This window comes from Crotalus tigris, unplaced genomic scaffold (genome assembly GCF_016545835.1).
Source record: "Crotalus tigris isolate CLP2741 ecotype Arizona unplaced genomic scaffold, ASM1654583v1 scf7180000023625.2024221, whole genome shotgun sequence".
In the NCBI taxonomy this organism is placed as follows: domain Eukaryota; kingdom Metazoa; phylum Chordata; class Lepidosauria; order Squamata; family Viperidae; genus Crotalus; species Crotalus tigris.
The window spans coordinates 889745-901970 of record NW_024100087.1 but is presented as its reverse complement, the minus strand read 5'-3'; the positions used below and the strand labels follow the sequence as shown (position 1 = coordinate 901970).

Genomic DNA, 12226 nt, shown 5'->3' with positions numbered 1-12226 from the left:
ACAGCTGCACCTCTTTAGAGTCACTTTATACAAGTTCGAAGGGGTTTGGGAAATCTGTATACAGTTGCATTTTGATAATCTGATCATTATGATGTCTAAAATATTCCTTTATTAATGTTAAAGAAATTCGTTTTTAAGCGAATCATTGTCTACAGGTGAAGTTTAATATGCCTAAGAAGCATAGGTGTGAAATGGTCCTGCTGTGGGGGTTTTAGAGAAGTTGGATTGACAGATGTGCTATTACTGTTTGGATAGAAGTTCTGTAGCTTTGCTTTGTTTTATTAATTTTTGACTTAATTACGAATTTGGTATACTTATTATTTTATTTTATTTTGAACATATCTTTAAAAACTATATTATTTTTAGTGTTTTTTGGTAACCTTTGCTAATTTTGAGCCTTTGCTTTACTGACATCAGCTCCACAAGTCTCAACTATCTGATTGTATGCTTTCTTGGTGATCTTAATGTGATTTTTGTTTTGTTTTGTTACATTTTCAAATAATTCATTTTCATGTTTCCACATTGGCCTCTTTTCCTATGGTTGTTTAATTTTTCAACTCATTTTTGCGATTGTTTTCAACAGTGCTTTTGCTTTCTCTTCCAGAAACTCTATCTTTATCTCCTCTTTCTGTTAGTTTCTCTTAGTGTGGAATTTTGCTTATCAAACTTTGACAAAACAGTAGAATTTCCCTGCAGTGGCCCTATGGAATAGACTTCTCTCAGAGATTAAAACAGGCCTCCTTCCTAAAACCTTCCTATTTTAGCTCAGTTTCATTGGAAGTAAATATTTGCATATATCTGCATATTTGGCATTACCTGTATAGAGACTATTTCCGATGGTCCTAGGAACTGAGACACTAGTGAGAATTTCTGCTCAAGGCTAGCTCTGCCAGCCAGCTGGGCAGACAGAAAAGCAGCTGCCAAAGCAGCATGGCGGGGCTGCGCTAGCCATCGCAGAGCAGCTACTGCCGCGTCGCCACGGCTATGAATCTCCTGCTCGGCGTCTTTCAGGTCCTCTTGCCTGGCTTCTGTCTGGGAGAAGTGCAGGGCCAAGGTAAAAAAAAAAAAAGCCTGGCAAAATACTCCCGAGGGGTAGCATCGATCTGTAGCAGCAGGTGAAGGGCGGGCGGGTGGGTGGGGGTCGACCAGAAGGGAATCAGGTCTGATAAGGGTGAAAGTTGAGTGAGGTTTTCCCCCTCGCCCCTCTCTCCGCCTCCCTTTGTGCAGCAGCGTCTCTGGCTGCTGCCTTTCCAGTCGCCGAGAAAGGGAAAAAAAGAGCCGTGAGCGAGATCCTCTTTCTGCCTCGTTGCTTAAAGCTTTTTTTTTTTTAAATGACCACTCGTTTAGAACTCCTCGGCGCTTGTTTGCACGAGCTTGTGGCAGATCAGTAAATAAAGGGGTGGGGGAGCCAAACCGTCCAAGGCGTTTGCACCTTGAACGTGTGGATGCTGCTTTCATGACTTGCCACCACCGCCCCCTCTATTCCCGCCCTGCTCTGGCAACGCGCTGCTGCTGGCTGAGCTGAGCTGCGGCGTCAAGCCGGTCCCCACGCCTCCTGGTTGCCTGGCCGCGCTCCGCCCCTGGCTGCTCTCTGCGCCGGAGCCTCCCCCGCGCCGCCCAGTCCGCCTCCCTCGCAGTTGAAGACCGCCTCGGTCCTCTGGTGCCTGGCGCAGCCCTGGGACTGGCGGGCAGGAGCAGCTCCTTCCCGGCTTGCCAGGCACCGGCCTCGGAAGCGGCCAGGCGGCGGGCAAGAGGCCAAGGCAGCGGTGATGCCTGCATGTGCCTCGAAGGCCAACTGGCCGGGCCAGGAGGGGAGAAGTGGTGCCTTCCAAGCGGGAGCTAGTGCTCCGGCTGCGCCCCTCTCGCGTGGAACAAGTCGGGGAAAGGTCGTGGCGGTGAAGGGCTGTGTGGCATGGAAAGGGACTCCTGTTACCTCGCTGCTGCGATGGCGCTCAGGAGGCTGGAGGAGTGGGCAGGTCCTGGAGGGGCGGCTGGGAGAGGGCAAGAGGTGCCAGGATGAGGATGGGGGGCTCCAGGTTGGGCGCGAGAGGGCAGCTGGCGGCTCCGAGGCGCACGGATTCTCTGTGCGGCTTCTGAGGCCCCGTCAGAGCCTCCCCTCCTCCCCGAGCAATTGTGCAGAGCTGCTTGTGCGTCTTTGGCAGTGCCTGCGGGCAAGGCTGTGTGCCCAGGCCGAAATGCCACGCTTTTCCTACCGCTTCTCCTCCCGTTGGTCAAAGGCAGATGCGATTTCCCTTTCCCTGGTTCTTTTCATCTGCTCTGGAAAGGACAATTTGGGCTATTTTATTACCGGTACCTGTTGCTTGTTTTATTACTTGTTGCCTTTGCTGAACCAGGGAAAATTGGTTAAAGTGATTTTCAGGAGCTGCAGAATGCCTCCAAGTAAAGCCGCAGCAATTACCCGGCCAATTTTCCCTGCTAGGGCATCTGTGTGTGTCTCCAGACCTTACTGGACTACCATCCCCAGTAGCCCTAAAAAGCACTGTGGAAGAGTGGGGAATGCTGGGAGTTGCAGTTCATCACCATCTGGAAAAACATGACTCTCTAAAGATCCTTCCTTCCTCCCTCCCTTCCTTCCTTCCTTCCTTCCTTCCCTTCTTCAATCTCTCCTTCCTTCCTTCCTTCCTTCCTTCCTTCCTTCCTTCCTTCCTTCCTTCCTTCCTTCCCCCTCCAATCTCCTTCCTTCCTTCCATCTCCATCCCTTCCCCTTCAATCTCTCTCCTTCCTTCCTTCCCTTCTCCTTCAATCTCTCCTTCCTTCCTTCTTTCTTCCCTTCCTTCCTTCCTTCCTTCCTTCCTTCCTTCCTTTCCCCTTCAATCTCCTTCCTTCCATCTCCATCCCTTCAATCTCTCTCCTTCCTTCCTTCCTTTCCCCTTCAATCTTCCTTTCTTCCTTCCATCTCCATCCCTTCCCCTTTAATCTCTCTCCTTCCTTCCTTCCTTCCCCTTTCAATCTCCTTCCTTCTCCATCTCCTTCCTTTTCCCTTCAATCTTCCTTCCTTCCTTCTTTCCTTCCTTCCATCTCCATCCCTACCCCTTCAATCTCTCTCCTTCCTTCCTTCTTTCCTTCCCCTTCAATCTTCTTTTCCCCTTCAACCTTCCTTCCATCTCCATCCCTTCCACTTCAATCTTTCTCTCCTTCCTTCCTTCCTTCCTTCCTTCCTTCCTTCCTTCCTTCCTTCCTTCCTTCCTTCCTCCTTCAATCTCCTTACTTCTCCATCTCCTTCCTTTCCCCTTCAATCTTCCTTCCTTCCTTCCCCTTCCCTCCCTCCCAACATTTTTGAGTAAGGAAGAGTAAGCTTCTCCAGCGAGCATTGCTGTATTGTTTTTGTGATTAATCACTATGCTTTAATTATGTTCAGTTCGTAACAATGAAAATACACCCTGCATATCAGATATTTACATTATGATTCATGCAAAATTACAGTTATGAAGTAGCAACAAAAATAATTTTATGGTTGGGGGTCACCACAACATGAGGAACTGTATTAAAGGGTTGCGGCATTACGAAGATTGAGAACCACTGATCTAGATGTTCCTTAAAAGACTATGAAATATATTCATTTGGATTTCTGAGCAGAAGCAAACATTATTAATACTTAGTGCAATTCTCTATTATTTTGAACAAATTATATCCTTAAGGCAATGGTATCCTTCAATCCTTCATCTTAAAACAAATTTGGACTTGTAGGCCTTTTGTTGTCAGAGGAAGAGATAACTTATACTAGGAGAAGTTACTGCAGACTGGAGCAGTTACAACCAAGTTACAACCAGTATAACATACTAGTTTTTAGAACTATATCAGAAATGTTTTTCTGTCTTCAACTGTGGGGCAATCAAGTAAGTTATAAATACTTTAGTGTAAGATAAAATGTGATTTCAGTGTAATATCAAGTACAGTAATGGGACTGTAGACTACATCCAGATGGCTGCAGGTTTATACACTATATAATACTTTCCTGGGAATAAATCCTATTCAATAAGATTTCTGGGGAAAATTTAAACTTTGTAAAAATTTGTATTACATATATTAGCAAATATAGGATTTTTAAAAATACAGAATTATGAAATATGTTGTGGCTATCTGGTATTAAAGACTTAGTTTCAATCTGAAATCCTATTTAGATTCATGGGTATAAACCAATTTAAATAATTTGGCTTTACTTTTTAGTACATCTTTAAGCATCTATTGTCAGATGGTGATTCTTTTTATGGAATCTTGTTCGTGGTTCAAAATATTACAATATGTTTGGCAAAAACAGTGTAGCATTTCTGCACTTTTAATTCATAAGTAGCTGTTATAAGAGCTCTTATGATAAGATTTTAAAATGGCCAAATATTGTAAAATATCATTTGCTATAGTTTATTTTAGTTATGAATGTTTCATCAGTGCATTAAGTAAGCAAGTAAAATGTCTTAGTCTTGGTCTTTAGTGGATTTCATTCCTTCTAACATAGCATTTATTCCACTTGCATGGCAGGCAATGGCTGCATGCTTAATATCAAATCTGGACCTTTTAAACAATAATTATTGTTTCTCATAGAATCCCCAGGTGCAGTGGGTTGGATCACATGTCATATGTGCAGTCATAATCTATTGTGTTAGAAACCAGTTTTTAAAAAAATGAATAAAAAATGCTACAAACAGAAAAGAAGCAGTCTTGTCTCAGGTTTATAATTTTTAATTATAAAATACAATTTTTAAAATAAAACTAAACAGTTTTATAAATAGAGGAAAGTAAAAAGTAGAGCACCTAGAGGGTTAGGGAAAAAAAACAATGGAAAGGGATTGGAAGTTGGTTGAGGAATATGAAATCATGCATGATACGGGAAATGTAGAAAGGTTTGTTCTGTTTCTCAAAATGCTTGGTGAAGGATTCCATCCAATGAAGTTGATTAGAAATAAATGTAGAAACTAAATTAAAAAGTACTTCATTATGGAATTCCCTTATAGAAGATGTAGTGATGAATGACTTTAAAGCCAGGGAACATGGGAGGTGGAAACTAAAGGATAAATGAAGGAAGACAAGACTGATTGCTATAGAAAACAAAATGCAGGACTAAAAATGGTATTTATTATTATCTTTTAAAATTTAATTTACACTACAGTACCAACTTCCTAATGAACACCTGTCTTTTCAGGGTAATATACAGAATAATAGCTTGACGTAGCAACAGAAAAATGTTTTGCTGCCTTTTGCAGAAGATGAAATGGTACACCTGTCACTTTCAAAACAAACAATCTGGACTAATAATTGAAGCTGCAGTGTTTTCTGCTATAGACTTTGATAAACTGTTTAATTAGTTTAGGAGGTGCAGGACTGAAGGAGATGTCATCTAGTCCAGAAAATGGCCACCCAGGCTCAAGACCACAGGTGTGGAATGCTATGATATTTGCTTCCCGGGGCGCTAGTCTTGCTCTCCAATAACAAGACTGGTTCTGTTGAAAGCCTGAGACTAATTTAATTCTCATTTCTCTAAATAGTTTTTGGCTTTTGTTTCATCAGATACAGTATGAGAAATGTCTCCACAATAAGGTTTCACCATCAGTAAGCACTTTTGCTTGATTGTCTAGAAAGAATAGCCTCTAGGAGTTAATTTTCTTTCAAGTTAACATAAAAGAATTTCATTTTGGTTTTGGTGTAATCAAGATGCCATACTTCATGCTGTTGAAAGAGAAAGTTTTTAGCAAACGAAGTAGGTTGAGACCGGCACATAACATTCTAAATAACACTGCAATCAAATGTGGAATGTCAACATTCAATTGAAAAAAACATGCACTGATGATTTAAACTTTAACACTATTGTAAGAATACAGTTGACAGTGCAATCTTATCAAAGCTTATTCAGAAATAAACTCTGGATTTACTCCTTTGCAAATATGACTTAAGGTGGCTTGCAACTTGAGGCAAAAGGACATCTTTTTACACACCCACTCTTGTCCCATAAACAAAAATAAACATTGGCAAATTCTTGGCCTTCCACATAGGAATGAAGATGCAAATCAGTGCAATGAGTGAAGAATCATAAATTATTTAACAAAATATTCTGTTCAGCGTTTACCTTTTTTAAAAAAAGAAATTTTCACCTGATTTTGTTAGGGCAGTTTTTATCTACAAGTCTCATGCAAACAGATTTGATTTGTCGTTACCTGATATCAAAATTCCAGCCAGATGGGACATCTATGTGATCAATGCCTTGCTGATCATATGTCTATCATCTAATGCAACAGCCCCCAACCAATTGGGCAGCGGTGACTGGTTCTGTGGAGAGGTTTTTTCCGTGGACCAGAGGGGGCATGATTTCGCATGCTGCCTGCATCCCACAGAGGGGCTTTGTTTCCGTGGACATGTTGTTTCTGGCGTGCTGGGGCCCTGTGCCAGTCCATGGAACGGGGCCTGGGGATCCTTGGTCTAATGGACAACTAAACCCAAAAGATAGGTTAGCTTGTGAGCTAGATCAGAGGTCCCAACCTTTTGGGTACCAAAGACTGGTTCTGTGGAGAGAGGTTTTTCCATGGACCGGAGGCGGTGTGGTTTTATGTGCTGCCTGCATCTTGCAATGGGGTTTTGCTTGTTTGTGTGGCCTGGTTGCTGTCAGTCTGCAGCCCGATACTGGTCCATGGACCAGGGGTTGGGAACCCAAGCTAGATTATAATATGAAGTTGCGATAATCTCAAGGTAGCCCACACACTACTCTTATGAGGTACATACTACAATCTAAGTTGTGGTAAAGTAGCAGACATATTTTTCCTATGGGACACAGCAAAAGAAACTACTGTGATCATTATGACTTTAGCAATGGAAAAATGTGTGAGTCCCTGAGCACAGAAGAGAAATTTGATAGCAGCTTTACAAAGGCTCAGTTCCTTGCAAACTATCTTATATCAGGGCAAAGGTTGCAATTCTACTCCATGCTCTTGGAAAGAACTTTATTCCTACAGAAAGCCAAAGGAATGGCTTCCTTTATCTGTTTTGTCACTAGAAAACTGGAGTTTCTGAATGGTTTCTTGTTCAAAATAAAGTAGTTTGGAGGATTAGTAAATAAAATCCAAACTGCTGTTTGTTATTGGTGGCAATATGCAAGAACTCACTGTTTAAATGTGAATGTAATCTAACTTTTGTACAAATAGATGAAACATTGGAATGCAGTCACTTATGTATAAAGTGTAAATAGATGCCTTAAAATGCTTTCATTTATGCAATATGCTCAATTGTGTTTAGATAGAACAAAGATCTGTTTATGAAAAATCACTGAGTTGGAATGTGAACTGCACAATTGATAGTAGGATCAATATAAAATAAGTGGGCAGGATTAAGGTACCATTTCCAGCTTACTGGCATACTGTATGTTATCAAAATATCTCATTAAGAAGTTTTAAGCATCAAGTTATTCCAGCTGAATATGGGAGTTTTGAACACAAATACAACATAGATAGACTCTAAAAATCTGCCTATGTTGTTCTTATCCTTCTATAATCAGTTTCCTAGTCTTGTAATAAAGTCACTGTAGTATCTTAAAGACAAACAAATTTATTGTGACTCCAGATTTTGTCCAATACCTGAAAGCTATGTCATAACAAATGCTATTTACATTGCTAAAAAAAAAAAAACCTTTTATGTTTTTCCTAGTAGTGGTGGTGATGATTAGGTTTTCTTGATCAGTCAATTAAAAGCTTGGATTATCCTGGAAACTCAAGGAAAAGTGAAATTGAAAAGCACAAACATTACCATTCCAGTATCATGGTTATCTAATCTCTTTCATGAGCCACCTCATAAATAAATAAATATTGTGGAAAGTTTTAAGGATTAAAATAGCCCATAAGCACTTTTCTATGAATCTTTTCACTAAATCCTGTACAAAAATGGCATTTTAAAGCATCATGGATTAATCTTTAGACTGAATATCTGTTGTAACCATAGAATCTATGTGTTTAACTGAAATGTTGCATATGGTTTCCTCTTTTCCTTTGCTTCTTATCTTCCTAGTGACAATCTTATTTGCAAGCTCTTTGGATTAACACCTGCACTTTTATTCTTGATAAAATGCCATGTAAATAGACAGCATTATATTCATAATTCCACAAATTCCTACCAGGTGGCCTCATTGTCCATGCACTATATGATTGGAATGAACTTGCCATTACATAATGCAGCACTTTGTGGATTAATAGCAAGTAGTTATTTTGACTTTCTTCAATCTCTGAAATATAATTTATACACAGAAAGAGTAAACTAGAAGTTAAGAGAAGTCTGAATTGGAAGAAGTGGATCTTTCAAAGTCTGTCCAGATTCTTCCAGTAGTATCAAAGTCAGGGAACCTCAAATCTTGGAAGTCCCCTAGTGACAATCAAAAGTGCAGCAAATGATAAAGGGCTCTGGACATGCACGGGTGCCTGGACTGTTATTATTTTTCACAGTACTTTATTTTTTATTTTTATAACAATGGCATAATCAGGTGCAGTTGATATGTACACAAATATAAATACCCATTTTATTATTGGCACTGTATTGTCTTTCCTATAATGAAATAGTGCTTATAATTAAGCAATTGGGTTTAGAGTCAGAGGAGCAGAACCAATTCAATGAAAGCCATACATAGTATTTCATTTTTAAGAGGATGAGTGTAAGATAAATGGATCACAAACTCTGAATCTCATAAAGTGTTTAAGGTGGTGGACAAGAAAACGGGAAAGGGGCTAGTCCTTCCTCATCATGACCACCAGAAACTTTGGGCTGCTCACTGTCCTTTGGCCTAGCCCACCTTACAGGTGGGTTGTTGAGGAAAAATAGGAGATGGAGCCCTGGAATGCTACTCTTGAGTCATGCAAAGAAAGGCAGGATATAAATCTAATAATAAATAATGGATAAATATCTACATTTCCAAAGCCATTATTCTCTTTCCTTCATAATACATGGGATGGATAAGAAAATTATAAATCTAAAGGCTTCCTCATGTGGTTGTGCAGTCCACATACACCATTAAGTGGATTTCTCTAGTAGTGAGCACAAGCCAAAGGAATAATGGTAGCTGGAACAAGCAATTTATAATGGATTTTATTTATTAGATTTTTATTCCACCTTTTTTGCTTTGTAAATAACTCAAGGCAAGCATACATACTACTACTTCCTCTTCTCTGCACTTGTGAGATGGTTGGTCTGAGAGAGTGACTGGCTCAAAGTTATCCACCTGACTTTCATGCCTAAGGTGGAGTGACTAGAATTCATGGCCTCCTGGTTTCTCATCTGATGTCTTAGCCAGTAGATCAAACTGACTGTTAAAAGTTTTTTAATGTATTTTTAAATCTTTGATTGAACTATTAATCTGTTATGTTCAATGATCAGACTATTATGTTGTTCATAAATGAATAGTGTTTTTCAGTGGGTATTTTAGTTGGTCAATGGTAAATAGAATGCATAATTTGAATAATGCATAATGCATTCAGATTATGTCTGTAGTTAAAGAGTTATCTTGACTTATATCACTTTCCTTTCCATATTTATATATTTATAAATAAAGTCTGCATTTTAGCTGCCTCTGTGGAAATTCCACACATGAAATCAAAGTACAAAAAAGGGGGATGCTATCAACTGTTGCCATCCTTCCACCTAAGAATTCCAAATGAAAGTTAAAAGAAACAATCCCTTACATACTTATGAGGCATTAAATAATTGCTCAGGAACTCGAGAATTTCTGAATCAAGAAGCGGATGCAAAACTGGCTGGAATGTGCAGAAGGGCAAGACGTGTTGCCTGACCCTCTTCAGCACAGTGCTCCCCCCCCCAAAAAAAGGGGGGGGCGACAGGGCTGTTGGGAGTCTGCTAGAAACGTTCGCTGTAATTTTTTTTTCTAGCGCGAACAGTAACAAACTTCACCGCTTTCTGAAAGGACAGCATTGACCCACTGATCTAGGCAGCCTCGTTTAATGTCAGAAAAGCCGCTCTCCCTCTGCGTCTCGCTTGGCGGGGCTCCAGATTTGATGCTCTCCAAAGGTCTCGAGCGCCCACTGGGAGGGGGCTGACGGGAGCTGTGGTCCATTTACGTCCGTAGAGTTGGCGGTGCTCGGTCCGTTGCTCCTTCAATCCCACCCTTATTCCCACTTGCTCGCCTTTCCCCGGGTTTATAGGTTGGTCAAAAGCAGCGGCCGCACTGGCCGGCTTCTCTTGCCGGGATCCTGCTATTTTGATGGGGGTGGGGGGAAGGTTTCTGCCTCACCCGACGGCCCCCCCTTGGCTGTTTTCAATCAACTTATGGAGACCCGATCTTGAACGCGCGGAACATTTATCTGTGCGACTGTGCTAAGCAATCCGTTCAAGTGCGGCGTGTGCGTGTGTCTCTGCGTGTTCCTTCAGCGGGGTCTGTGAGTGAAAACAGCCCTTAGAAGCGCCAGCTCTTTACCGCGACGAACTGATTTGTTGTTGTTTGTTCCCAACCAGAGTCGGTGAGAACCTTCTGGCGGTCCTTCCCGCGTCTCCTTCGTTTGGCTCCCAGACTAGGCGAAGAAAGCGTGTATGTGTGTAGCGGGAGGAGCTCGATGAAGAGATGCCCGGGGCGGCTGAATAACCCGATTTCGCCCCCTCCTTGGAACAGGAGGCCTCGCGGGGCAGTTAGTGAGGGATGGCCTCAGCGGCGCCATGGAGTGGGAATTCAACTTGCTCCTCTACCTCGCGCTTTTCTTCCTTCTGCTCTTCCTGCTCGTCCTGCTCCTCTTCGGGGTCATTAAGCAGCTGAAGAATTCCGTCGCCAGTACCGGCGCCCTCCAGCCAGGGCGCCCCTCCTTGAGAGAGCCCTGGGGCTTCTGCCGCGAGCAAAGCTTGTAAGACGAGGCGCCCCCGCCTGGAGTAAAGGACGAAGTACGCCCCGAGTGTCAAGGACCAGCTACAGGTGTGTCTCGGTGGGTTGATCTTGGAGTTGGGATGCGTGATCCAAGAGCGACAGAATGGTTTTTGGGGCTGGGAAATAATAATTTCAAAACCAGCTTCAGCCGCATCCTCAGCTTGCACTCTCCGATTCAATTGGAGAGATCCAAAACGGCCTTCCTGAATCTTCTGGCTCCCACTCCCAGAATTTGCTTTGAGAAAGCTGCCTGAAATAATCACAAAATAAGTTCCTCTAAGGTTTAGGTTCCAGTCTGGCAAATGTGATAAGGTTGGAATTATTGGAATTCTTAAATTTGAAAAGGCTTGATAACTCATAATTAGAAAGAATTCTACTTACAGTAAAAAAGAAACTTTATATCAATTCCAAAGCCATTCTTTAATTTCTTCATTTAAACTGGCTTTGATAACTTTGGGGGGGGGGAGAGGGGGGTCTAAATTCTGTATATATTGCAGAACATGCTTATACTACAACCTGTCTAAGATACCTTTTGGTCAAAAGAATATGCATAAAGCAGCCCCAATACAAATGGTATTAAGTGGCTCAAATTTCCTGAGCAAATCTTTGAAGTCTCAGGTTTACAGAGATATTGGAGTAAGAAATGCTCCAAATATCTGTTATATTTTTAAATGTCTCAATTTTCTCCATTTTTGCATTTACTCTTTCCATTTTTGTTTACTAATTTAAATGATAATGATCACTCAAGTCCCTTTGATACTGTTCATATATATCCTTTACATTAACTCTGCTCTTAGTTTAAATAAGTTAATATCTGTTTATTAATATATTGTTTTATAGATTAGCTTAGCCCAGAATCATGCAAGATAGGGACATAAATGCAGAGGTCTGCTTTCTTGTGGGAATGGCTAGGGAATTCTGGGAGTTGAAATCCACAAGTCTTAAAGCTGCTAAGGACCCCTGGAATACTGTTAACATTTCAGTGGACACTATAATGATTTCATTGAATCAAGATGTGGCTTCAGTTTAAAAAATTGCAGTGATGATACCTGGCTTTGCCTTTAGACTATTAAAACTTTTGGCTTTAATTAATCTTTTTGATTTCTTAGGTAAGATAGCATTGTTGTTCCTTTGAACATATTGTTATCTTCAAAATATATGTGTGTCTTTATTTAGATAGTTTAATTTATTGTCCACTAGCACAGTGGTTCTCAACCTCTGGGTCGGGACCCCATTTGGGGTCGAATGACCATTTCACGGGGGTCGCCAAACAACGCAGTCCGCCATTTTTTTCCCCTTTTCCTTAGCTGTGCTACTCCCTTTTATTCTATTGGCTTTTGAAAGCCAATAGAATAGACTTCCTTGAATAGAGTC

The 12226-nt window shown here is 41.3% G+C and overlaps 1 protein-coding gene across 2 annotated transcripts; it reads left to right on the top strand.

Moving 5' to 3' along the window:
• The first annotated feature begins 7572 nt into the window (after window positions 1–7572).
• SMIM43 (small integral membrane protein 43) lies at window positions 7573–11115 on the top strand. 2 transcript variants are annotated; one of them, XM_039320205.1, is made up of 2 exons: window positions 7573–10081; window positions 10453–11115. In XM_039320205.1, exon 2 carries the CDS (start codon window positions 10651–10653, stop codon window positions 10834–10836), a length of 186 nt encoding a protein of 61 aa, XP_039176139.1. In that variant the 5' UTR covers window positions 7573–10081; window positions 10453–10650; the 3' UTR covers window positions 10837–11115. The 2 variants fall into 2 exon arrangements, with proteins under 2 accessions (XP_039176139.1, XP_039176138.1); XM_039320204.1 differs by having other exon boundaries at window positions 7573–10142.
• Window positions 11116–12226: the final 1111 nt, after the last annotated feature.